The sequence below is a fragment of the Lithobates pipiens genome, unplaced genomic scaffold (assembly GCF_037356315.1).
Source record: "Lithobates pipiens isolate NorthernLeopardFrog02 unplaced genomic scaffold, aLitPip1_a1.2 Scaffold_13, whole genome shotgun sequence".
NCBI classification, from domain to species: domain Eukaryota; kingdom Metazoa; phylum Chordata; class Amphibia; order Anura; family Ranidae; genus Lithobates; species Lithobates pipiens.
The window spans coordinates 417852782-417880253 of record NW_027507718.1 but is presented as its reverse complement, the minus strand read 5'-3'; the positions used below and the strand labels follow the sequence as shown (position 1 = coordinate 417880253).

At 46.1% G+C, this 27472-nt stretch overlaps 1 protein-coding gene across 6 annotated transcripts in view; it reads right to left on the bottom strand.

The window, feature by feature from the left end:
- Positions 1–27472, bottom strand: part of ATP8A1 (ATPase phospholipid transporting 8A1) — a 376828-nt gene that overhangs the window by 234335 nt on the left and 115021 nt on the right. For 5 of the 6 annotated variants that reach the window (XM_077477552.1, XM_077477551.1, XM_077477556.1 and 2 more), the window contains exon 5: positions 17942–18040. In XM_077477552.1, coding sequence (XP_077333678.1) covers positions 17942–18040 — 99 coding nt within the window. Of the gene's footprint in view, positions 1–17941; positions 18041–27472 lie in introns of those variants that run through there. The other variant, XM_077477557.1, reaches the window with a different exon arrangement.

The following is a 27472-nucleotide window of genomic DNA, read 5'->3' as shown; positions in this document are numbered from 1 at the left end:
TGTCCTACAGCACCTACTGCCAGCTTCTTCACCTTTTATTGTTTATTTGTTATGTGAACCAGCAGCTGAGTAGCTGCCAATCAAATTCTCAACTGTGCAGTGCTGTGCAACCTCCTCTGTGCTCCTCTGTTCAGGCACCAGCTGCTCCGACGGATCGGAACATTGCTTACCCAAAAGAAAAAAGAGGCCACCTCACCCCACCACTCACCTGATCCCAGCCACATCTTCCCAGTCATCTCCTATTCCTATCTCACATACCCAATAAGGATAATTTAGGCAGGAGCCAATTAACCCATCAGCAGGCCGTTGGCGTCTGGGAGGAAACCAGAGTCCCTGGAGGAAAACTTTCGAACATGCAGGCATGTCCTTGTTAGGGCTAGGACTGAGGAGCACAGTGCTGCAAGGCAGGAGTGCTAGCCACTAAGCCATCCTATGTTAGCAGCACAAGCACTTCTCACTCTCCAGAAGTTGTTCTAATTTATCCCCACGTATCTAATCACAGACTTATTTCCCATAATACAAAAGCCCTAGCTCGCTTGAGCCACACAACTTCTATTCTCCAAAACGGTGTCAGGTCCCATGGAAGCTGCTGGCTGGGATGTTCTGTACAGATTAATAGTAACAGTGCCGCAGGTGAACAATGCACACAAACTCAGCAGACTAAAGACTTTGAATCCCAAATGTACAGATCTACTGCTTCACTAGAGACAAAGGGAAAATGTGAGTGAATTTGCTTCGTATGAGAAAGCGAGACAAAGGGAAGAGTGAAAGAGCGAGAAGGAGAGGAAGTGGGTGAGAGAGAGAAAGATATAGGGGGCGAGAGAAAGATATAGGGGGGAGGGGGCGAGAGGGCGAGAGGGGGCGAGAGAGGGGAGGGGGCAAGAGAGAGAGAAAGATATAGGGGGCGAGAAAAAAAAAAGATATAGGGGGCGAGAAAAAAAAAAGATATAGGGGGCGAGAAGAAAAAGATATAGGGGGCGAGAAGAAAAAGATATAGGGGGCGAGAAGAAAAAGATATAGGGGGCGAGAAGAAAAAGATATAGGGGGCGAGAAGAAAAAGATATAGGGGGCGAGAAGAAAAAGATATAGGGGGCGAGAAGAAAAGGATATAGGGGGCGAGAAGAAAAGGATATAGGGGGCGAGAAAAAAAAGATATAGGGGGCGAGAGAAAAAAAAGATATAGGGGGCGAGAGAAAAAGATATAGGGGGCGAGAGAAAAAGATATAGGGGGCGAGAGAAAAAGATATAGGGGGCGAGAGAAAAAGATATAGGGGGCGAGAGAAAAAGATATAGGGGGCGAGAGAAAAAGATATAGGGGGCGAGAGAAAAAGATATAGGGGGCGAGAGAAAAAGATATAGGGGGCGAGAGAAAAAGATATAGGGGGCGAGAGAAAAAGATATAGGGGGCGAGAGAAAAAGATATAGGGGGCGAGAGAAAAAGATATAGGGGGCGAGAGAAAGATATAGGGGGCGAGAGAAAGATATAGGGGGCGAGAGAAAGATATAGGGGGCGAGAGAAAGATATAGGGGGCGAGAGAAAGATATAGGGGGCGAGAGAAAGATATGGGGGGCAAGAGAAAGATATATGGGGCAAGAGAAAGATATGGGGGGGGGGGGGCGAGAGAGAAAGTCTAGCTTAGAATATTTGATCACATCTCCCCAATCCTTTAGGACAGTGAAATTTGGGGTCCTGTCATCTACCCAGACCAATCCATCTGGAATTCTGCAAGTTCACTGGAATACCTCCAACAGCACTTGCCAGTCTGAGCTGGGCAGATTTCCCTTCTTGCAGTACAGAAGAAGGTGCCATCATACTGGGACCACCCACAAAACAGTGGTCCTAACTCATACCACCATCAAGCCCTACTGATCAATAAGGACCAGTCCAGGCCAGCCTCAGCCTGACAAAATGAAATGAAATAGACTCCAAGAAACTGAGGACTTAAAAAAAAATCATTATACGGACTCACAACACATCCCCAAAAAATATATAAATTTAAAAATACAAAACCTTCCACAGGACACACAATGCTATTATAGGTAAGACCACATAGGGGTTTATTTACTAAAGTCAAATCCATTTGGACGTGCAGTCCCTTAGATCTGGGGGGGGGACATGAATGGAAAAAAAAAAAAAAAAGCATTTTGCTTTACATGATTGGATGATAGAAATCAGCAGAACTTCCCTTCAGATCTACAGCGAGTACACTTGTAGTGCACAGTGGATCAGGTGAGAGGAGAACAATGGTGTGTTCCCAGTACACAGGAACACTGATCGGTCTCCTCCCCTTGTGAGTCCCCACCCCCTACAATTAGAATCACTCCCTAGGTAACATTTAACACCTTCATCGGCCCCTGGTGTTAACCCCTTCCCTGCCAGTGACAGTTCTACATTAATCAGTGCATTTTTATAGCACTGATCGCTGTATAAACGTAAACGGTCCCAAAACGGTGTCAAAAGTGCCCGATATGTCCGCGGCAATATCACAATCATGATAAGAATCGCAGATCGCCGCCAGTACTAGTAAAAAAAAAAAAAAAATTAATAATGCCATAAAGCTACCCCTATTTTGTAGACACTATAACTTTTGCGTAAACCAATATAAGCTTATTGTGATTTTTTTTTTACTAAAAATAATATGTAGAATACATATTGCCCTAAACCGAGTGGAAAAAAATCAATTTTTACATTTAAAAAAAAAAAAAAAATGGGATATTATAGCAAAAAGTAAAAAAAATTGTTTTTTTTCCCCAAATGTGTCGCTTTTCTTTTGTTTATAGCACAAAAAAAAAAAAAACAGAGATGATCAAATACCACCAAAAGAAAGCTCCATTTGTGAGGAAAAAAATGATAAAGGAATAATTTGGGTACAGTGTAGCATGACCGCGCAATTGTCATTCAAAGTGCAACAGCGCTGAAAACTGAAAATTGGCCTGGGCAGGAAGGAGGGGGTGAAAATTCCCAGTATTGAAGTGGTTAAAAGAAAAAAAAAAAAAAATTCTGTGCGGGTATACAACCGCTTTAAAAATAGTTCTATAAATACATAATGAATGACTATTATTTCTACATCACAATTCGGAGACATATTGCGATGCGCATATTATAAATTAATATTGCTCTCGGAATAATCTATACAAAGTCAGCGCTCAAACCGTGTCTAGAGATGAAAGGAAGAGAGCAGAGAAATCTATACAGCAATAGGAAAGTCATCTGCTAAATAAACTATTACACGCACAGGCACACATAGGCTGTTAAGCCTGGCAGTGGGAAAAAGAGCCGCTCTCATTATGTATTGATTATGTGAGAAGCACTGAATCAAACAGAAAGCCGTCTATGACCAACCCTGACAAAGCATCACAGCCAACAGCAGAAAATGAATGAGTATTGTTACTGAGGCTTCTTTCCAGCACCAAACCACGGGTCCTGACAACGCTCATATCACACTTTTACTAATAACAAATATTGATCTCCATTAAAGCACAACCCCGGGCTAATGAACAACAGCTGTTAATACCCTCAGGAAAAACATTTATTTTTTAGATCAAGAAAATTCCGGTTTCAGGCTTACACTAAACATTGGAGGCAACCATGATGCCTTGTGGCAGCTTTTCTACTGAAAAAATGTGGCGTAAAGCCTCATCCTCCTCCTTTTACTTTCTATAGTATTATTCCCCCCCCCCCCCCCATCTTAAAAACATAGAACAGTGATGGTAGAAAAAGGCAGAGTAGCCTTTTTTATTTTAGGTTAGCTTTTTTTGTCTGAGTATAGATCAATGTTTGAAGCCATTTACTGTTGACTGGCTCACTACCTCTGCTGGAAGTTTATTTCAAACATCAACTACCCTTTCAGTAAAATAATATTTTCTAAGATTAGATTTCAATATGGATGAACTCAGGCGTGTCCGCAAACCACACGTGTAGAGCCTGCCAGGAAGTCAGCACTGCGGAGCGCTAATCACGGGCAGCGAGACATTCCCCAAACTCTGCAGCTGCAGGTCGGGATAACGTCTCACTGCCTGTGATTAGCGCTCCGCAGTGTCAACTTCCTGGCGGGCTCTACACGTGCGGTTTGCGAACACGCCTGAGCTCATCCTTAGTTTTGAACTTTCCTCCAGTTTGAAGTCATGTCCCTGTGTTCCTGATTTTGATTTCATATTGAAAAAAACTACTTGAACAATATCCACCCCCTTTATGTATTTAAAGGTTCCAATCAGTCCCCTTTCTCCTTCTTTCCCCCAGACTGTACATATTAAGTTCCAGAAGTCACGCTCAATGTGTTTTCTCTCTCCCCCCCCACCCCCATCAGTCTGCACTTCTTTGTTTTTCATCCAGGAAAGAATGTGGATATGTTGCCTGCAGCCAGGGCTGGACTGGCCTACTGGGATACCGGGACATTTTCCGGTAGGCTGCCAGCCCTGGGGCTGCTTTGGGCTAAGCTGGGGGCGCTCCCCTCCCTCTTCCTCCCCATGTCTGTCAGACACAGTGGGTCTCGGAGCTGAGTGAAAAGTTTGGCCGAGCTGTGGCAAAAGTCCCGCCCTCCTCCTAGATCAGCTTGTGTGATAGACTCAGTGTTCTGTCTATCACACGAGCAGGTCTAGGAGAAGGGCAGGACTTCTGTCACAGCGTGGCCAAACTTTTCACACTCAGCTCCGTAACACAGCAGGAGATTCACGCTGTGTGTAATCCAGCCCCAGGCACTGACTGTAGTGAGGCTGCAATGAGGGCACGATAAGGCTGCATGGATGGGCACGGTGAGGCTGCATGGATGGGCACGGTGAGGCTGCATGGATGGGCACGGTGAGGCTGCATGGATCTCCTGTTCCATGCCCACAGCCTCCAACATCTCCTGTTCCATGCCCACAGCCTCCGACATCTCCTGTTCCATGCCCACAGCCTCCGACATCTCCTGTTCCATGCCCACAGCCTCCGACATCTCCTGTTCCATGCCCACAGCCTCCGACATCTCCTGTTCCATGCCCACAGCCTCCGACATCTCCTGTTCCATGCCCACAGCCTCCGACATCTCCTGTTCCATGCCCACAGCCTCCGACATCTCCTGTTCCATGCCCACAGCCTCCGACATCTCCTGTTCCATGCCCACAGCCTCCGACATCTCCTGTACCATGCCCACAGCCTCCGACATCTCCTGTACCATGCCCACAGCCTCCGACATCTCCTGTACCATGCCCACAGCCTCCGACATCTCCTGTACCATGCCCACAGCCTCCGACATCTCCTGTTCCATGCCCACAGCCTCCGACATCTCCTGTTCCATGCCCACAGCCTCCGACATCTCCTGTTCCATGCCCACAGCCTCCGACATCTCCTGTACCATGCCCACAGCCTCCGACATCTCCTGTACCATGCCCACAGCCTCCGACATCTCCTGTACCATGCCCACAGCCTCCGACATCTCCTGTACCATGCCCACAGCCTCCGACATCTCCTGTACCATGCCCACAGCCTCCGACATCTCCTGTACCATGCCCACAGCCTCCGACATCTCCTGTACCATGCCCACAGCCTCCGACATCTCCTGTACCATGCCCACAGCCTCCGACATCTCCTGTACCATGCCCACAGCCTCCGACATCTCCTGTACCATGCCCACAGCCTCCGACATCTCCTGTACCATGCCCACAGCCTCTGACCATCTCTTGCATCTTCTCTGCAACCTCCATCTCTTGTCTTATATCATATCTGCAGTCTCTGAGGGAGTCTAGAGAGGAGTCAAGAGTGGGAGCGCCGCCATGATGGGGGTCATGGGAGAAGTCAGACATGTGTGGACTGTGGGATAGGAGACTACAGGAAAACCAGAGCCACCAAGCTGAAGCCAACTGACTGAGCCCTGCAAGGTACACCTGAGAGGGGGTCAGTGACAGCGCCGCCAGGCAAGTCTGGGGGGGGGTTGTCACTGATGTAAGGGGGCGTGAATACAATAATGTAAGGGGGCACTGATATAAAAAGGTTTCCCCCTTATATCAGTACACCCCCCTCCTTACCTTAGTGTATTCTTTCTGCAGAAGGTCTTCTCTGGTCCTCAGAGTCCCCACACATTCCCAGATTCCCCTTGATGCTTGCTCCACCTTTACCACGTTTAACTGGAATTTTCTATGAATATATTTGATATATATAGATGTGCTTTCATATCTGTCATATATATAATACACTCTTCAAATGTGCTTTAAAATGCATGGTCTTCCCTTTTATGAACAAGAAAATAATGACGTTATGCTGTTGGGCTGGTATAATAATGCTATGGGGCTGGTATGACATTTTTTCCACGGCTGATTCCCAGTCTGGCCCTGCCTGCAGCCTACTGGGATACTCGCATCATGCATCCCAAGAGGCTTCAGGGCCATTTACCATACATTGCGCATAAGCTGTGAAATATGGCGCAGCCAACTGCAAGAATCCAGAATAGACCGAAGGTTTCCAATGATGTAAACAAAGATGGTGGCGTGGGACCCAACATGCAGTGGCAGAACAGCAGTTTACAACAGACAGTGCTGGATTGGCTATGCATGAGAGAATTTCTTTGGGAATCCAAACAAGCAAGTTAAAGTGGAACAAAATGCCCCCATCCTTTTCAGCCAAGGAAGCCGCCATCTTAGCCTCTTTTTTACATTACTATTACACTGGAGCTGTAAGTATGAATAGTAATATGACAGATTATGTGCATTGAAGAATTGAAGAGTGCTTTTTAATTAAAGGGTTGAAAGAGCATCTGCCCAAATCGTCCTTTCATTCTCCTGCACTGAACTGGAAACATAAAAGGGAGCAATAGTTTGGTTGCTAGGAGCAGAAAGAATCGTTCTTTCTTCTTTTATCTTGCTAAACAAAGCCCTAGACTGAGCTGGCCTGAGCAGAAGGATGAACATTAAAGAGTACCTGTCACTCATGAAAATTGAAAACCTGTGCCGAGGACCAACCTGATAATTAGATATAACTATTTGAAGCAAATGACAATATTGTTTCACAAGACTTATTGTGCCTCATACACAAGCAAATTATTGTGAGCAAATTATTCCTGGCAAGTTATTAAACCCTTTATGTTTTTTAGATTTTAGCTTTCATCAGATAGTGGTTAGGCTACTGCTAAAGCGCATGTCAGAGTAAAATACAAACAAAACATGTGCAGTACATCTCTGCAATACATGCACAATGCCTCATATTTTATTCCCTTAAAACCCTGCAAAGTACAGAAAGCAACTGTTGACCTCACAGATGAGCACTCTGCTCCTAACTAGTGTTGTAGACCTTTTTGTGGACCAAAATGGCAAAAAAATATAAAAAAAATGGTGTAAGCCCTGTCCAGTTGTCTTTCATTAAACTTCTTAACCCCTCTCACCCTTCTCATGTCCACTATATATGGGAGGAAATATTCTATAGTCCATTAAATGAACTGGGACGTTTTTGAGAGAACACTGGAGATGAGCAAAGAACAGCACTGAATTTTAAATGCAATCAATATTTTTTTTCACACTTATCAAATGGATCTTATAAAATGCTTTCAATATTTAACCATTTTAAATTATATTAAAAAAAGTTACAAATATTTGTAAACAAAAAAAAAAAAAGTCATACATACCTGCTCTGTGTAACGGTTTTGCACAGAGCAGCCCCGATCCTCCCCTTCTCAGGTCCCTCAACGGCACTCATAGAATGTATGAAGGTAAAAAAGCCAGTGAGCCCTGCTTGCTAAAGGAACACTTGGAGAGAGGAAGGAGCCAGGAGCGTTAGCAGGAAACCCAAAGAGAGAAGGATCAGGCTGTTCTGGGCAAAACCATTGCCTAGAGCAGATAAGTATGACAGGTTCCATTTAAAATCACTTTATGGCAGTATATTGATTTGAATAGGCTGCTAAACTCATCAGAATGCACCAAAAAAGGCATGTACAGCATCCTGGCAGTGCATTACACTGCGATGCACATCCATGGGCAAGATGAGTTGGGGTGCCATTCAAAGTAAATGGCGTTGCATCACACAAATGCAGGCAACATGCACCGCTGCACATTACTGCAATTAAATAAGTCCTTAGGTGCCTTGTACACATTGCCCTTAACATCTAATCTTCTTTTTCTTTGCTTCCTATTCCATTTTAATGAAGTAGTGTGATGTGTGATAATATTTTTAGATGTAGATTTTGCTTTATAAAATCGGATTACATTTTGGGAAAATAAAATGTAATATGGTACAGGGTACTGTCACAATACAAGACTAGCCTCACACTCCATCAAAAGCTACAGAAATGTGTCTATAATTGTGGGCAATTATGTGCGACAACTGCAGAGGCACCTGTTACCCTCCGATGTAATCTATTGTTTACATTGCCTGAGTGGTCTGAAATTCAGGGGCACTGTATATGAACATAGCTATACACCAAACAATGGTTGTATTAGAGACACTGCAGGCTGGCACTGAATCAGATGCAGAGCTGCAGCACAATGATGTCATCGTTTTCTATGAGGCTCTGGTTACTTGTGAGCACAATCTGGCGGCTGTGAAGGACCAGCTACAGAGCAGAGCCGTATACAAGCAGCCTCTCTCTCCTACTCTGACAGATTCCTTCACAGTTTATGGGAACGCTCAATATACTCCGCGAGGCAGATTTTATGAACACAGCTACATCGGATTTATAGTCAGAGTTTTCTTATCTCCAAGTGAAGAAGCATACACCATTCTGGTATCATGAACGCTTTGCTGACAAATTAGAGGATGTACATCAAAACAGCACCTCTCAAACTTTTTACATCATAGGAACCTTTGAAATAACTTTTAGGTCTCGGTGAAACCTCTCCTAAAATAAATTCATCAAGGACAGGGAGAAGAATGACACTTACCATTGGTGATCAGTGTGAAGAATGACCCTCTTACAGTGGCGGTCACACACAATGTCACCTTTAACAGCGAAAGAGAACACTGGTGTCATGCCCCTGTCTCAGTCGAGTGGCACTGGACCTCTGCTGGCCTCCTCAGATGGAGCTCAATCAGCCACAGCACATATAACTCCAGAAATCTCTACTAATCAACCTCTGTTCAATGGCGCTGTTGGCATTTTCTTGCTTGATCAGTGCCGCAGGCAACAGACTGCAGTGCTGATCTGTGTACATATGAGCATATTCAGTGCATCCAGAAAAGTATTCACAGCACTTCACTTTTTTCACATTTTATGTTACAGCCTTATTTTAAAAAGGATTCAATTAATTTTCCTCAAAATTCTACTAACAATACCCTATAACAGGCATGTCCAAAGTCCGGCCCGCGGGCCAATCGCGGCCCGCGGGCTGGTCTTGAACGGCCCGCCTGGTTGTTTAAACACATATCTTTTGTGGCCCCCGGTGATCTCCCAGCGCCGGGGCCACAAAAGATATATAGTCCAGCTGCCTCGGAGGGAGGAGACGGGACGAGTGCTGTGCACACAGGAGGAGAATTTCCTGTTTACACGGCAGCTGTAATAGGAAGTCCCGTCTCTGCCATTGGATGACTGTACTGTCCATCAAAGGAGGCGGGACTTTCTCTTAAAGAGGCCGTTGTGTAAACAGGAGATTCTCCTGTAAGATGTCTTTGGCGCTCGTCCTGCCCTCCATGGCTGCACTGATGGTAATGGTAGCTGCATTCCTGGCAACGGTGGGTGAAATTCCTGGCAATGGTGGGTGAAATTCCCGGCAATGGTGGGTGAAATTCCCGGCAATGGTGGGTGAAATTCCCGGCAATGGTGGCTGCATTCCCGGCAATGGTGGCTGCATTCCCGGCAATGGTGGCTGCATTCCCGGCAATGGTGGCTGCATTCCCGGCAATGGTGGCTGCATTCCCGGCAATGGTGGCTGCATTCCCGGCAATGGTGGCTGCATTCCCGGCAATGGTGGCTGCATTCCCGGCAATGGTGCCTGCATTCCCGGCAATGGTGCCTGCATTCCCGGCAATGGTGGCTGCATTCCCGGCAATGGCGGGTGAATCCCCGGCAATGGTGGCAGCATTCCCGGCAATGGTGGCAGCATTCCCGGCAATGGTGGGTGAAATTCCCGGCAATGGTGGGTGAAATTCCCGGCAATGGTGGGTGAAATTCCCGGCAATGGTGGGTGAAATTCCTGGCAATGGTGGGTGAAATTCCTGGCAATGGTGGGTGAAATTCCTGGCAATGGTGGGTGAAATTCCTGGCAATGGTGCCTGCATTCCCGGCAATGGTGCCTGCAGTCCCGGCAATGGTGCCTGCAGTCCCGGCAATGGTGCCTGCAGTCCCGGCAATGGTGCCTGCAGTCCCGGCAATGGAGAGTGAATCCCCGGCAATGGTGCCTGCATTCCCGGCAATGGAGGGTGAATCCCCGGCAATGGAGGGTGAATCCCCGGCAATGGCGGGTGAAATACCCGGCAATGGCGGGTGAAATACCCAGCAATGGCGGGTGAAATACCCGGCAATGGCGGGTGAAATACCCGGCAATGGCGGCAGCATTCCCGGCAATGGCGGCAGCATTCCCGGCAATGGCGGCAGCATTCCCGGCAATGGCGGCAGCATTCCCGGCAATGGTGGGTGAAATTCCCGGCAATGGTGGGTGAAATTCCCGGCAATGGTGGGTGAAATACCTGGCAACGGTGGCAGCATTCCCGGCAATGGTGGCAGCATTCCCGGCAATGGTGGCAGCATTCCCAGCAATGGCGGGTGAATCCCTGGCAATGGTGGCTGCATTCCCGGCAATGGTGGCTGCATTCCCGGCAATGGTGGCTGCATTCCCGGCAATGGTGGCCCGGCAATGGTGGCTGCATTCCCGGCAATGGTGGCTGCATTCCCGGCAATGGTGGCTGCATTCCCGGCAATGGTGCCTGCATTCCCGGCAATGGCGGGTGAATCCCCGGCAATGGTGGCAGCATTCCCGGCAATGGTGGCAGCATTCCCGGCAATGGTGGCAGCATTCCCGGCAATGGTGGCAGCATTCCCGGCAATGGTGGGTGAAATTCCCGGCAATGGTGGGTGAAATTCCCGGCAATGGTGGGTGAAATTCCCGGCAATGGTGGGTGAAATTCCCGGCAATGGTGGGTGAAATTCCCGGCAATGGTGGGTGAAATTCCCGGCAATGGTGGGTGAAATTCCTGGCAATGGTGCCTGCATTCCCGGCAATGGAGGGTGAATCCCCGGCAATGGAGGGTGAATCCCCGGCAATGGCGGGTGAAATACCCGGCAATGGCGGGTGAAATACCCGGCAATGGCGGCAGCATTCCCGGCAATGGCGGCAGCATTCCCGGCAATGGCGGCAGCATTCCCGGCAATGGCGGGAGCATTCCCGGCAATGGCGGCAGCATTCCCGGCAATGGCGGCAGCATTCCCGGCAATGGCGGCAGCATTCCCGGCAATGGCGGCAGCATTCCCGGCAATGGCGGCAGCATTCCCGGCAATGGTGGCAGCATTCCCGGCAATGGTGGGTGAAATTCCTGGCAATGGTGGGTGAAATACCTGGCAATGGTGGCAGCATTCCCAGCAATGGCAGGTGAATCCCTGGCAATGGTGGCTGCATTCCCGGCAATGGTGGCTGCATTCCCGGCAATGGTGGCTGCATTCCCGGCAATGGTGGCTGCATTCCCGGCAATGGTGGCTGCATTCCCGGCAATGGTGGCTGCATTCCCGGCAATGGTGGGTGAATCCCCGGCAATGGTGGGTGAATCCCCGGCAATGGTGGGTGAATCCCCGGCAATGGTGGCTGCATTCCCGGCAATGGTGGCTGCATTCCCGGCAATGGTGGCTGCATTCCCGGCAATGGTGAGTGAATTCCTGGCATTGGCGGGTGAATCCCTGGCAATGGCGGGTGCATTCCTGGCAATGGCGGGTGCATTCCTGGCAATGGCGGGTGCATTCCTGGCAATGGTGGCTGCATTCCCGGCAATGGTGGGTGAATTCCCTGGCAATGGTGGGTGAATTCCCTGGCAATGGTGGGTGAATTCCCTGGCAATGGTGGGTGAATTCCCTGGCAATGGTGGGTGAATTCCCTGGCAATGGTGGGCGCTGCATTCCTAGCAATTGTGGGTCTGCAGATAGACACTGACCCTTGTTTTGCTTCACAGTTCTTTATTTAAAATTTTAAGTTTTTTTTCCCTGAAGCTTCCCTCCTTAAAGTGAAGGTGCGTGTTATACGTCAATAAATATGGTGTATCCAAATAATACACTTGAGTTAATCTATTCACCACACACAGCCACAAAGGCAAGAGAATTCTTGTTGGGCCGTGTATTAGTGCTCGGATGGACACGCTTAGACCGAATTTCAATGATTCAAAGAATGTCAGGCAAAATTGTCGGCCCTCGCGCATGTTCAGTTCATCAAATCTGGCCCTCTTTGAAAAAAGTTTGGACATCCCTGCCCTATAATGACAACGTGAAAATTTGTTTGAAATCTTTGCAAATTTATTTAAAAAAATAATATACATAAGTATTAAACAGCCTTTGCTCAATACTTTGTTGAAGCACCTTTGCCACCAATTACAGCCTCAAGTCTTTTGGAGTATGATGCTACAGGTTTGGCACACCTATTTTTGGGCAGTTTCTCCCATTCTTCTTTGCAGGACCTCTCAAGAACCATCCGGTTGGATGGGGAGCGTCGGCGCACAGCCATTTCCAGAGAGGTTTAAATCAGGTTCAGGCCTGGGCTCTGGCTGAGCCACTCAATGACATTCACAAAGTTGTTCCGTAGCCACTCCTTTGTTATCTTGGCTGTGTGCTTCCTGTTGGAAGATGAATCGTCACCCCAGTCTGAGGTCCAGAGCCCTCTGGAGCAAGTTTTCATCAATAATGTCTCTGTACATTGCTGCATTCCTCTTTCCCTTGATCCTAACTAGTCTCCCAGTTCCTGCTGCTAAAAACGAAAACACCAAAGCATGATGCTGCCACCACCGTGCTTTACTGAACGGATGGTATTGGCCAGGTGATGAGCGGTGCCTGGTTTCCCACCACACATGATACTTGCCATTTAGGCCAAAGAGTTCAATCTCTGATTCATTAGACCAGATAATTTTGTTTCTCATGGTCTAAGAGTCCTTCAAGTACCCTTTGGCAAACTCCAGACAGGCCGTCACATGCCTTTTACTGAGGAGTGGTTTCCGTCTGGCCACTTTACCATACATGCCTGAAAGGTGGAGTGCTGCAGAGATGGTTGTTATTCTGGAAGGTTCTCCTCTCTCCAGAGAAATGCTGGGTTATTGGTCACCTCCTTGACCAAGGCCCTTCTCCCCTAGAAGAGTTCTGGTGGTTCCAAAACTTTTTCCATTTACCTTCAATGCTGCAGAAATTTATCTGTACCCTTCCCCAGATCTGTGCTTCAATACAATCCCGTCTTGGAGGTCTACAGACATTTTCCTTGGACTTCATGGCTTGGTTTGTGCTCTGACAAGCACTGCGACCTTATATAGACAGATGTGTGCCTTTCCAAATCATGTCCAATCATAGGGATGGGCGAACGGTTTGGCCCAAGCATAAGTTCAAGCCGAACTTTGGTTGTTTAGGTGTTCTACAGAACACCGAATAATATGCGGTGTTTGGGGCAAATTCGAAAAGCCACCAGAACACCGTTAAAGTCTATGGGACATTAACATGAAAAATCTAAAGTGTTAATTTTAAAGGCTTATATGAAAGTTATTGTCATAAAAATTGTTTGGGGATCTGGGTCCTGTCCCAGGAGACATTTATCAATGCAAAAAAAAAAAAGTTTTAAAAACTGCAGTTTTTTCGGGAGCAGGGATTTTAATAATGCTTAAAGTGAAACAATGAAAGTGAAATATTCCTTTAAAATTTTGTACCTGGGGGGTGTCTATAGTATGCCTGTAAAGTGGCGCATTTTTCCCATGTTTAGAAAGGTCCCTGCACAAAATGGCATTTCTAAAGGAAAAAAGTAATTCAAAAGTACTCGTGGCCATAATGAATTGTTGGTCCCGGCAATACAGATAAAAGTCATTGGAAAAAAAAAAAAAAAAAAAGGGCATGGGATTCCCCCAGTCTATTACCAGGCCCTTTGGGTCTGGTATGAATATTAAGGGGAACCCCGAACCCAAATTTTTAAATTGCATGGGGGTCCCCCTAAAATTCCATACCAGGCCCTTCAGGTCTGGTATGGATATTAAGGGGAACCTCGCACCAAAAAAAAAATGGCACAGGGGTCCCCCTCAAAATCCATACCAGACCCTTACCCTTATGAAACCTGGGAGAACACTTAAAAAGGGGGTGGGGTGAAACGAGACAAGAGAGCGCCCCCACCTCCTGAACCGTACCAGGCCACATGTCCTCAACATGGGAGAGTGCTTTGGGGTAGACCCCCAAGCACCTTGTCCCCATGTTGATGGGGACAAGTGCCTCGTCCCCACAACCCTTGCCCGGTGGTTGTGGGGGTCTGCGGGCAGGGGCTTATCTGAATCTGGAAGCCCCCTTTAACAAAGTTAAAGATCCGGGCCTCCCCCCCGTGTGAAATGGTAACAGGGTACAAATGTACCCCCACCCATTTCACAAAAAGTGTGTCAAAATGGTACAGAAAGACAAGATACAACTTGGGAAAAGTCATTCATTAAAAAATAAAAATGCACCACAATGTCCAGTCATCTTCTCTCGCTCGCCGGACCGAAAAAAACAAAAGAAAAGACAAAGCTGCAACCGACCCGCCTCCATGTGAGGCACCCGCCGTATGACACGTCCTCGCAGGTGATGGTTCTTTTATAACTGAGAGCGGGGCCACGCGATGACCTTCCCGGGTGACCCCGCACCACTCGGAAGCACGGGGACCTCCCCATGGCTTTCGCAGGGCACCAGAGGGGGGCAGGGCCGGGTTAAAGAATGGTCACCTGCGAGGAGGGGTCATACGACGGATGCCGCCCATAAGTTGTGTCTGGTCTTTTGTAACATTTTGACACTTTTTGTGAAATGGTAGGGGTAAATTTGTACCCAGTTATTTCACACAGGGGGGAGGCCGGGATCTGGGGGTCTCCTTGTTAAAGGGGGCTTCCAGATTCCGATAAGCCCCCCACCCGCAGGCCCTTGCCCCCATCAACATGGGGACAAGGTGCTTTGGGGGGGCTACCCCAAAGCATCCTCCCCATGTTGAGGGCATATGGCCTGGTAAAGTTCAGGGGGGGGGGGGGGCACTCTCTCATCCCATCCTCATTTCCTGCTGTCTGCCAGGTTGCGTGCTCAGATAAGGGTCTGGTATGGATTTTTGGGGGTCCCCCACAAATTTTTTTATTTTTTTTTTTACATTTTGGTTCGGGGTTCCCCTTAATATTCATACCAGACCCAAAGGCCCTGTTAATGGACTGGGGGAATCCCATGCCATTTTTTTCCAATTACTTTTATCTGTATTGCCAGGACCGACAATTCATTATAGCCGTGAGTACTTTTAAATTACTTTTTTTTTCCCTTTAGAAATGTCACTGTGCACAGACTGTTCTAAACATGGGAAAAATGCGCCTGCCCCGCCCCGTACGAAATTTAAAGGAATATTTCACTTTTATGGTTTCACTTTAAGCATTATTAAAATCACTGCTCCCGAAAGAATGGCAGTTTTTAAAACTTCTGGTGCGAACCGAACCGATTCGGCCCATCCCTACCAATCAACTGAATTTATCAAAGGTGGACTCCAATCAAGTTGTAGAAACATCTCAAGGATGATCAGTGGAATCAGTATGTAACAGTGCTCAGTTGAGTGTCATGGCAAAGGCTGTGAATACTTAAAGAGGAAGTAAACCCTAATGGGTTTACTTCCTCTTTTTTTCCCTGCAAAGGTAAAGCATAATGGACTACTATGCATCGCATAGTAGCTCATTATGTGTCACTTACCTGACACAGGAGCCAGCGAAGTCGCCGCTGTCACCTGTAGTCCGCCGCATCCATCTTGGTTGTGGCGTCTCTCGCAGCTCCGACGAATGACAGCGGAGAAGCCGCGATGACGTCACTCCCGCGCATGCGCACGGGAGTCGCGTCTCGGAGCTCCGACGCTGCCATTCGCCGGAGCCGCGATGACGTCACTCCCGCGCATGCGCACGGGAGTAGACAAATTTGGCAAATCCATTCTTGGACTTGCCGCATTTAGTGCGCCTGCGCGCCGCTGTCTACGGCGCATGCGCCGTAGACAGCGGTGCCCATTTTCGGGCAAATATCTCCTAAACCATATAGGTTTAGGAGATATTACTTGGACCTACAGGTAAGCCTTAATCTAGGCTTACCTGTAGGTCAAAGTTGTTTGGAAGGGTTTACTTCCATTTTAAGTTCGTGTGAAAGATTTCAAACAAACTTTTGTTCACGTTGTCATTAACAGGTACGGTTTGTAGAATTTTGAGGAAAATAATGAATTGAATCCATTTTGGAATAAGGCTGTAACATAACAAAATGCGGAAAAAGTGAAGTGCTGTGAATACTTTCCAGTTGCACTGTATGTATACACAGAAACACTTTGCAAATTAGTAAAAAATGTGGCCATTTACGCTTATTAGTGCAAACATGCTACAGCTGACTGAACACACTGTCGGAACGTTAACTTCAGTCTTTCACCCATACTCAACACTATAATGACAATGATTTCCTCGACAAGCTGAAATACTAAAACTGTCCGATTCAAACCTGATAATAGCTACAGCCATTACAAAATTACATAACATTGGGGGAAGAAAAGGTTAATGTTCATACCAATCATTTTTATCCTGTCATTTTTATCCAGAGTAGAAAGAATGTGATGCCCCACACTCTCGCACAATCAATATTCAGCTGGCATCAGATAACACTCCCTTACACTTCCTGTTCAAACAGGAAGTTATATCAGCATTTTGCCATCCTTTTCTTCCCTCTAAAATTTCACCTCCTCTATGTACCAATAATTAAAATACTTATTTTGCAAAAAAGTTTTCCCTTTATTCTACTCAAGCATTGTACCTCACTGTTCTCATGGTTGTTTGAAAACATTGCTTCATTACTTCTGCCTTAATTCCTAGACAGACCTGCTGATCGCATTAGCACACACCCTGCATCATCTACCCTCAGCTGGTCAACTACTTCCTGTGTCATGACTTGAAGTAAAAAAAAAAACGTGGCATTTTTTTACTCCCATGTGCAAGAGGCCTAAGTCCGTGTTGGGGAAAGATAAGCTGCAGAGAGACCATAGGCAATACTGGGGACTAGACCTTTGGGCACAGCCTCTCGAATGATGCCCAGGTTACCCAAGGGGCCAATTATCACTCAAGTACATCTGACATGATCGCAAAGAAATGCTTAAAATTAAGAGAAATGCTTACTTTCGCTGAGCCATTTACAGGTAGCATTAATCCCCTTTGTGAAAACAAAATACCAAGCTCCTATTAAAGTTGATATAAAGCTAAATCGTGAAGATTTTCCATCATATAGAGAACGAGACAGGTTATTTTTTCCTAAGCAGGAGCCTAAAAAAAGTTCCTTCTTTCTTGAATTCTTCCTGAAAAATCAATGTGTCTTCTGCCTTGAGCTTCTTAGCTGTATATTTGCAGTGAGTATCTAAGGCACGGCTGCCTGTAGCTGCTCATCTCACTACACAGTGCTGCTGATTATTCCTCTTGCTGCAGAGGAAGCTGTACACGAGGACCTATAGTGCAAGGCTCTTCCTGCTTATACTTAAACTGTCCTGCCGTTCATGCAACTTTTTTGATGCTTCTTGAATATTCCTCAACCAGTCATCAGGGTGGCAGCAGAAGCCCTACCTGTCTACCAAGATGGCTGCCACCCCATGGAGACTGTGCAAAAGCAAGCATGGTAAAAATCTGTAAAATGGGAAAAAGATAAGCTGCAGGGAGCCCGGAGGGCAATATTGGTCCTTTGTACTCTATTTTTTAGCATAGCTTCCACAGTAAAGGTCCTCTTTAAAAACCTAAAATGTTTATTGTGGGAAAATTAATTCATAAAAGCAAAAAATGATCAAGTAAAAGATATTTAACTGACAATAGCATACTTACAACATCCTCTATGATTTCCTTTACTGCAGCTACGGCTAAAATGAAGAGCAGTGGAACGAGGGTTGTGTAGCGACCAGTCGGCGATACATCTGGAATTTGCTGAAAAGAAACAAAAACAGGTTTAATGAGTAAATTAGAGAAAAATACACACATACACAAAATAAAAATACAATAAAACAAATCTGAACTTCTCTTCAAATGTGGTCAGATATGTGACAAAGTGTTGTGGAGTGATTGCAAACAAAAATATAGACATCACACCAGCCTACATTCTAAAATTCTTCCATGCTGAAGGACATTGTGCAAGGGCAGTCTCATAATAACCACTTACCCACTGGACCCTTAAACCCCCTTCCTAACCAGACCAATTTTCAGCTTTCGGTGCTCTCACATTTTGTATGACAATTACTTGGTCATGCAACACTGTACCTATATGACATTTTTGTCCTTTTTTTTCACACAAATAGAGCTTTCTTTTGGTGGTATTTAATCATCACTGTTTTTTTTTATTATTATTTTTTGCACTATAAAAAGAAAAAAAACAAACAAAAAAAAAACCTAAAATTCGAGACCCTAAACAAGCCAGGAAAGTACAAATACCCCCCAAATGACCCATTTTTGGAAAGTAGACATTCCAAGGTATTTAGTTAATGGCATAGTGAGTTTTTTGAAGTAATGTAATTTTTCCCCACAATTCTTTGCAAAAAAAAAAATATCAAGATTTTTCTTCTTTTTTTTCCTTACACAGCACATGCATAGCACAAATTACACCCTAAAATACATTCTACTACTCCTCCTGAGTATGGCGATAACACATATGTGAGACTTTTACACAGCCTGTCCACATACATGCAGGGAGCACCTTCAGGTGGTCTAGGAGCATAAATTACACATCTCATTTCTTGACTACCTCTTGCACTTTTGACGGCCCTGGAGCACCAGGACAATGGAAACGGCCCATAAAACAACCCATTTTGGAGACAAAACACCTAAACATATAATCTATGAGTCATGAGTCTTTTGAACAATTTTTTTTTTTTTTTTTTACACAAAGTTGTCCATATATACAATATTTCTAACACATAGCATGTACATACCAAAAATTACACCCCAAAATAGATTGTCCTTCTCCTCCCGAGTATAACGATACCACATGTGTGAGACTTCTACAGCCTTGCTACATAGAGAGGACCAACATGCAGGGAGTAGCATCAGGTGTTCTAGGGGCATACATTTCAAATCTAATTTGACTACCTATTACACTTTTGTGAGGCACTGTTGTTGCATGGATGAGAACTGATGTGGTATGAATGGGGATGGATGAACCATGGATGGGGATGGAAGAGTATGACTCTGTACGGCTGGGGGTGGATGGGATGGCTGAGCATGGATGGATATTGCCGAGTATGAATGGATGGCTGAGCATAGATGGATGGATGGATGGATATTACCGAGTATGGATGGATGACTGGGTATGGCTGAGTATGGATGGATGAATATTGCCGATTATAAATGGGATAGCTGAGCATGGACAGATGGAGGAGTCCCCGAATTGTCACAGAGCAGTGCTGTGGGCACTACAGATCCAGCCCAGTGCTGCTGCACCCGATCTCTCCCCTCTCACTGTACTGATCGGTACAGAGAGGGGAAAGAGAATTGGTTTGTTTACAAGCAATTGCTCCATCATTTTACGGAGTGATCACATGGTAAACAGCCGCTGTCAGTGGCCATTTACCATGATCCGTTGGTTCCTCTGGAGGACCCGGCACTCGCAGATACTCCCGTGTGTGCGCCCCATATAACATATGGGATATACCCGAAATCAGAGTAACCCTCTGCACTGCATTAAAAGGCTGTTTGATCCAGTCTTCTCTGATCCTCCTCCTTCCACTGTCCCAAAACTATCTTATGATAGAACAGAGCCTTGGAGGCAAGCTGCAAATGCTCAGTTTGGTGTTTATTGCTACAGTTTTTTTTTTTTCCTTGGGAGCGTGCATGTGTTAACCAGTGCTCTGCTGGACAATGATAGAAGTCACAAGACTGCTCTAACCGCTGATGAGAAAGGGCATTTAGAAGTTTATATTACTAAAACGATTGCATTCCCATGTTCTGTGTACTGTGGGAGACCAGATATAGTGAATGCAGGGTCCTGGGTTTAGTAACACTAACTATGCTCGGATATCACTGGGCTATGATTTCAGTGACTGCTCTTAGTGGTCATCTGTAAATTTGCCAATCCCCCCCCTTCCTAGCCATATTCCAACCCTACACTTCTTTTTCAAATAGGAATGATTGAACTATACATGTATAGTAAAAGTGGTGGCAAAGGTTTAGACCCACTTTAAAGTAGAACTCAACCCATCACGTTAACGGTTTCCCCAAACACTTAAATTGAAGGCAAGCCGACAGCAATATCGGTCACAGTTGCTTTTGCCCTCAGTTGAACGGTCAAGCCATCAAATGGCGGATTTCATAGCTAATCATTTGTGCAGCACCATGGCAACTGCAGGTCAAACAGAGGCCAAGATGGAAAATGGTCTGTACATGATGAGACGGTTTAGTTCTGCATTAAATCAGGTTGAATAAAAATCGATAAGGGAAAAAAAAAAAAATTGTGTTTTTTTTTTTTCCAATTGGATTTTTTTGATTTTTATAAAATTTATTTATTTCAATTGGATTTTTGGAATTTAAAATGCTTTTTGAGTAAAAATCTAAAGTTAGTTTTCCCATTTAGGATACAATAATAATTTAGTTTATTCAGCACGAAACGTAGCTTAGTTATGTAGCATGAGACAATATATTCTGCAATATTAAAATTTTTGGTAAACTCATTTAATGAATCCAAATTGAGATAACATGCACTGCATTGATGCATTCACACAATTTCACATAGTAAGTATGAGATAAAAAAAAAAAAAGTTCAGGAATATTCCTTTATACCATTGTTTTGATAATCTATGTACACTACAAACTGTATGATTGAATCATTTTGGATATCGCTGTTTTATCAAGCTGACAGCTTATTATTCTAAATAGGAAACACTTAATTTTGTTTGCAAATATTAAATATTCTAACTACCAGGAAGAATGAGTCCTTACATTTAAAGAGCACCTGTCATTTCAGATCCATGGTGGCAGCGCCTGTTAGCGGGCATCCACTCACCTGCTACCACCACGTCCCTCACCTTGTTGCGTCACTGCCGTCCAATTAAAGCGAATGGGACTGTCGGCGGGTCAGAGGAGGAGCTGCCCCGAGACAGTTGACAGTTGCTCTTTAAAAATTATGATTTAAACCAAGCCTTTTTACTAGAGATTTAAATTATGATTTAAATAAACTTTAACTCAAATCCATCCTGCTCTAAATAATCAACTATAACAAAAACCTAAAGAGAGCTGGAAGCTTGTGACTCTGCTGTTTGTGCCCGGCTAATATAGATCTAATCAGCAGGAATGAGGTACTTTAATTAGAGAAGTGTTGCCTGTCCAAGGACTTTCTTGGCCAATGACTGACTAACATGATTATCTCTTACTTATTGTACAGCGCCAGCCAATTCCCCAGTATTTAGTCATTATGGAATAGACGCACACATCATAACGATACAAAAAGTAATTGAAGACAAAACCTACACGGGCCCTCGCTTAGATCAACACATCATTTTAATGGTCATAAAACCAAGCACAAGGAACGCGGTACACAGCCCTGCAGTCCAGATATTTCTCTATGGTCACTTCTCAGTTCAGCAACAGTACACAAAACCATTTCCGACGCTCATTAACCATGTACCAGACTGAATGGAAGTCACATGGAGCGCAGAGCAGACATGCTGGAGACTGGGCTCCTATTCTTGTCAGATAACTACAACATAATTCAAAGAGCTGGAGCTCCGACAGAGTCCAGAAATCACACATACTGCGATTTTGTTTAGCTCATTTAATGGCTCTTCACACCAAACACAAAAATTGTCTTCCCCCCCAAACAATGAAAATGGTACTCGAGTCTGCGACTTGGACTACTGAGTAACAGCAGGAAAAGTGATTTGAAAACAGCATGAATTTTAAAGTGCGTCTGTTTTTCTTTCCTTTGACAGAAGTCCTCGTCACATTTTCTTTCATATTTGCAAAAGGGATTAAAGTAGAACAGGCAACAGTTCCCCCCCCCCCCCCCCCCATTTTGGATAGAGTAAGGGAGGGTTATAACCCATCAGATTTATTTTTCCTCGCCATCTGTGTACCAAGGTGGAGATTTACCTTCACTTCCTGTCCCATAGCTAAACAAGAAGTGAAAGGAAATCCCTGCAAATTACAGGTAAAGTCTCGTCCTTTTTTAAAATTAAAAATAACATGTTATACTTATCTCCTCTGTGAAGTGGATTTTCACGGAGCAGCTCAGATCCTCCTCTTTGGCTCTCCTGGCCCCTCCCTCCTGTTGGGTGTCCCCACAGCAAACAGCTTGCTATGGGGGCACCCGAGCCGAGTCACAGCTCTGTGTGTCCATTCAGACATGGAGCTGTGACCTTTGACTGACTGACTGCAGCGGGAGCCAATGGCGCAACTGCTGCAAAAAGGTTTTTTATCTTAAAGTGGAGTTCCGCCTGGGAAATATATATATTTTTTTTTTTAACGTCAGCAGCTACAAATACTGCAGCTGCTGACTTTTAATATAAGGACACTTACCTGTCCAGGGAGCCCACGATGTCCTCACCCGAAGCCAACCCCTTCCTCAGCTCCGGATGCAGGCACCAGCATCCTTCCTAAAAGGTAGCCTTGCGGCTTCACAGCCTGTTTCCTACTGCGTATGCATGATCTGAAAGGTCCCTGCTGTCTTCTGGGACCTGTGCGTCTCCCAGAAGACAGCAGGCGGTGGATTCAATCAGCGGAAGTTCAATTTCTCAGTGGAACGCCACTTTAATGCATAGAATGCATTAAGATTAAAAACCTTCTGACTTTACAATTCCTTTAAGGGAGTTCATCAGAACTGGTGTCCCCATTAGAAAATTTCCTCTCTTACTTTTCTGGGGATAACTCAAAAATTTGAATTATCTTTTAACTTCCAATGACAATGGTAAACAGGACAAATAGAGAGGTAGAATCTCCTCAACAGGGACAGACAGCACTAAAAACGAAGTATTGTAATCCCTCTGCACTCTATCAAAAACGAAACAAATAGGATTTTGTACTCACCATAAAATCATTTTCTCTGTAGTTCACCAACTTATACAGCTCCTTTATTCTTGACCATTGGGTTGTTGCGCCACCTTCAGGAGAGGACTAGACAGAACATGCTAACATGTACAAAAAAACAGAACTTTCTAGTTGCGCCCAAGGGGCGGTCCCTTCAGTAACAACCCTCCAGCTTGCTTCCTGCAGCTTCAGTACGTCAACAAGCAGTAGAACGTAAAACAATAAGAGGGGAGGGTGCTGTGTTAGTCAGTGAACTAGAGAGAAAAGGATTTTACGGTGAATACAAAAATCCTATTTTCTCTTACGTTCGCTGACTGACACAGCTCCTTTATTCTAGACCATTGGGATGTCCCCAAGCAGTATCATAATGAGGGGTGGGAAAAAGCATAAAAGAACTTCATCCACGATCAGAAGTGCTCCCTAACAAGGGAGTCACTACCTTATCTGACCACATCAGAACTTGCGGTAACAGTGCAACAGTGCATTATACTCAGAAGTAACTGCATTTTCTTTAAAACAGAAAAAGTAGTGCAGGATTGCAACATTACACGGCCGCCCCCGCAAACTTGCGGCCAACCAGACAGATGATGCGCTTACATCCACTCTGTAGAAAAAACTTGCAGCCAAGCAGGCATTAGGTGAAGTGCTTACATCCACTCTGTAGAAAAAACTTGCGGCCAAGCAGACAGAAGATGTGTTTACATCCACTTAGTAGAATTTGATAAAAGTGTGAACGGACAACTAAATCGCCGCCAGAACACCAGAGTGACTGAGATTATATGTCGGAAGCCCGAGAGGCCCCAATTGTACTGGTGGAATGGGCCATGGCAGGAAAGGGGGGCACCTGCCCCTTCAAGGCGTAGGCCTGTACCAAATCTGTCTGACCCAGTGGAAATGGTTATCGACTAGACCGCCATACCTCTTTTTCGGACCAGCTACCGAAACGAACAGAGATCTAACTCCCGCAGGGGAGCCGTAGCAGACAAATATATCCTTATAGCCCTGATCACGTCAAGGGAATAAAGGGCCACGTCTTAGGATGTGTCGGTTTAGGACACAGAGATAACACAATATCATCATTGATGTGGAACGCCGAAACCACCTTCGGCAGAAAAGGTTGCAAACGCAACACCACCTTATCCTTATGGTTAACCATATAGGGCGACTTGTAAGACAAGGCCGCCAGTTCCGAAACCCTCCTGGCTGATGTAATGGCCACTAGAAAGACCCCTTTTCTAAGAAAGCGTCAACAAGGGAATTCCTCTGATGTTCTCAAACAGCGGTTTCTGAAGCGTCTATAACACCAGGTTCAGATCCCATGGGGTAACAGTGGATGCACCGGAGGAACTACAAGTCGGACCCTCTGAACAACAGTACTCACTAGAAAGTAAGACGCCAGGGGTCACTGAAAAAAATAAATAAATAAAAAATAAAAAAAAAAGACAGCCAAGGCTGATATTTGTCCCCTAATGGTGCTTGAAACAAATGTCTGGTCTACTCCTCGCTGTAGAAACAGCAGGATCCTGGAAACCGAATAGGTGCATGGGTGCCATCCTGTCTCCTCACACAGAGATGTATGCCTTCCAGGTACGACGGTATATCTTCCGAGAAGAAGATTTCAGTGCTTTCAACATAGTTGAGATCACCGAGTCCAATTGGCCTCGGTATCTTAGCATCTGACTCTCAACAGCCGTGCCGTTAAAACCAGCTATTGTAAAACAAGATGGAGAATCGGGCCTCGACACAGAAGGTCCTCTCGCAACAGCAGTCACCAGGGAGCCTTTGCAACCAGACGTACTAGGTCGGCTCGTCAGGGATGCCAAGGCCAATCCAGGGTATTAGTATGACTGGAACCCCCTCGGCCTCCACTCTGCGGATCAGACATGGTAGTAGCTTTTGCGGAGGAAAGTCGATCAGCCGGTACTGATCCCATGGAGCCACCAGCGCGATTGACGTGTCTGTCCAAGGAGTGCTGATCCTGGATCCACATCTGGTGTGCCCCACCGCAGGCACAATAGCCAGAACATGTCTGGATGCAATGCGCATTCACATGGGCCCAGCATCTGGCAACTTAGGTAGTCCGCCTGCCAGTTTCTTCCTCCAGGGATGTAATGGCCGACAAAGCTGGTACCTGTTGATCTGTCCACTGAAGGATGAGTGACCTCCCGTGCTGCAGCCAAGCCACTTGTTCCTCCTTGATGGTTGACATATGCCACCGCTGTGGCATTGTCTGGCTGGATCTTGATCGTACACCCTCATAGTCTCAGACTATGTGAAGAGGCAAGCCTGATCGCTTGGAGTTCGAGCATATTAAATCGGCAACTTGTGTTCCTCACGCGACCAGAGACCCTGGGTCGACTGTACTCCCAGTACTCCACCCCAGCCGGTCAGGCTGGCGTCTTGTTATCACAGCCCAGATGACTGGCTCACCCGAATCTGCTGATCCAGAGATAACAGAGATATGTCCCATTGTGTCAATATCTCCTTCTGCTAAACTCTGTTGGAAAGTGGGCGTACGGTTCCGCCTCGAAGGAGGAGGTCACCATGAGGCCCAGAACTCGCATGCAGAAATGCAGCGGCGACCACCTGCGGTTCAGCGATAGTTTTACCATGGCTCTGAGAGTCTGCAGTTTTTCTGAAGGGAGAAAATGCTCGCTTCCATTGAGTCCAGCAATAAGCCTAGGCTCTTAAGTGCTGAATCGGTATGAACATCAACTTTTTAGGTTCAACAGCCACCCAAATACCTGCAGGGTTTGCATGGTGATCGCCACATCCTCCTTTAATTCTGAGGCAGAAGCTGCTCTCAGAAGGAGGTCATCCTGGTAACTTACGATTGTGATCCCGCGTTGTCAACGCCAAAATTGAAGTCAATACCTTGGTAAGGACTCAGGGTGCTGAAGCCAAGCCAAAAAGGGGGAGCCACAAACTGATAGTGGGCTTCCCCAAATGCATTTCGCAGAACCCTCTGATGCCTGAAGCATATGGGTATGTGCATGTATGCATCCTGGATGTCCAAAGACGCCAGGCAGTCACCCTGATGGAGTGCAGCGACAACTGAGCGAACCGATTCCACACTGAGCAGCTGTACTTAAAGCAATTGAGGCTTTTTAGGTCCAAGATTGGATGTACCCCTTCCTTCTTTGGGGACTCCAAACAGATTGGAGTAGAACCCCTGGAAACTTTCCGACACCGGAACAGACGCTATCACACTGAGGTTTAGCAGGTCCCATACTGCCCCCATGGGGCCTCCCAGTGAGCCGGGAGTAAGGGTATGCTGGAAGGGAAGATCTGTTTTTTGGCCAAGAGAGGAACTCTATCTTGTAGCCAAGGAAATCAGTTTGCAGACCCATTGGCCAGATAGCTGAGAGGCCCACCAGGCTGCAAACTCCCGAAGGCGAACCCCCCTCCCCCTTATGACGGGCGAGGACAAACCTTCGTGCAGTAGCACTTTTCTTGCAGGCTTGCGGGTCCAGGGATGCTTTCATACCCAAGGGTCGTCCTGTTGGACTGAGAGCATCTAGCCGAAGTCCCGAATGGACGGAAAAGCCTCTTGAGCAGAAAATGAGGGCCTTTACCTGCGGCGTGGCTTCTTAGTCTTCCTGGCCTGTGGGAGTGAGGTACTCTTCCCACCTGTGACATTCTTAATGATGTCATCCAACGAGGCTCCAAAAAGCCACATACCAAGGAAGGGTAAATCTGTCAAAGCTTTTTTTTAAATGCCTGGTCCACAGACCAGCCTTTCAGCAAATCAGGCGCCTCAGCCCACTGCTGACACTGAAACCCTGGATAGCAGAGGAAACGTATCCAGAGCCACGTTTCAACGTACTTACGACCGTGCACTAACTGGTTTGCTAGTTCCATGCAGACGGGAGTAGCTTGCTGCTTCTCCATTTTGTGGTGCAAAGTTTCGCCCATTCAGTAAGTGTCTGCGACACAAGCACTGTGGTCAGTACTGGTCGTATTGCTAACCCCCCACCGTAAATAAGGAACGGGCCACTGCCGCGGTTCCTGCCTGTGGGGTCCTAAAACACAGGAACCTCTTCTACCGGGATCATGGTTACTTTTATTTAACCTGGATACTGGGGGGTCCACGGCCGGAGGAGCTGACCATTATTTAGGAAGGCTTTCCTCAAGGGGGAACCCACAGCCATGCGTTTTGGGACCTAAAAAGGTCAGTTGCGGTCGTCCCCATTCCTGTATATGAACTTATCGAAATAAGTCAGATACGGAAACACCTTAGGTGTACTGGCTGGCTTACGGGACCCCCCCAAAGGGACCACTACCTCAGCAGAGGAATCTGCTGTGTCCTGAATTTTCAGGGTATCACGCACAGCTGTGATAAGTGCTCCA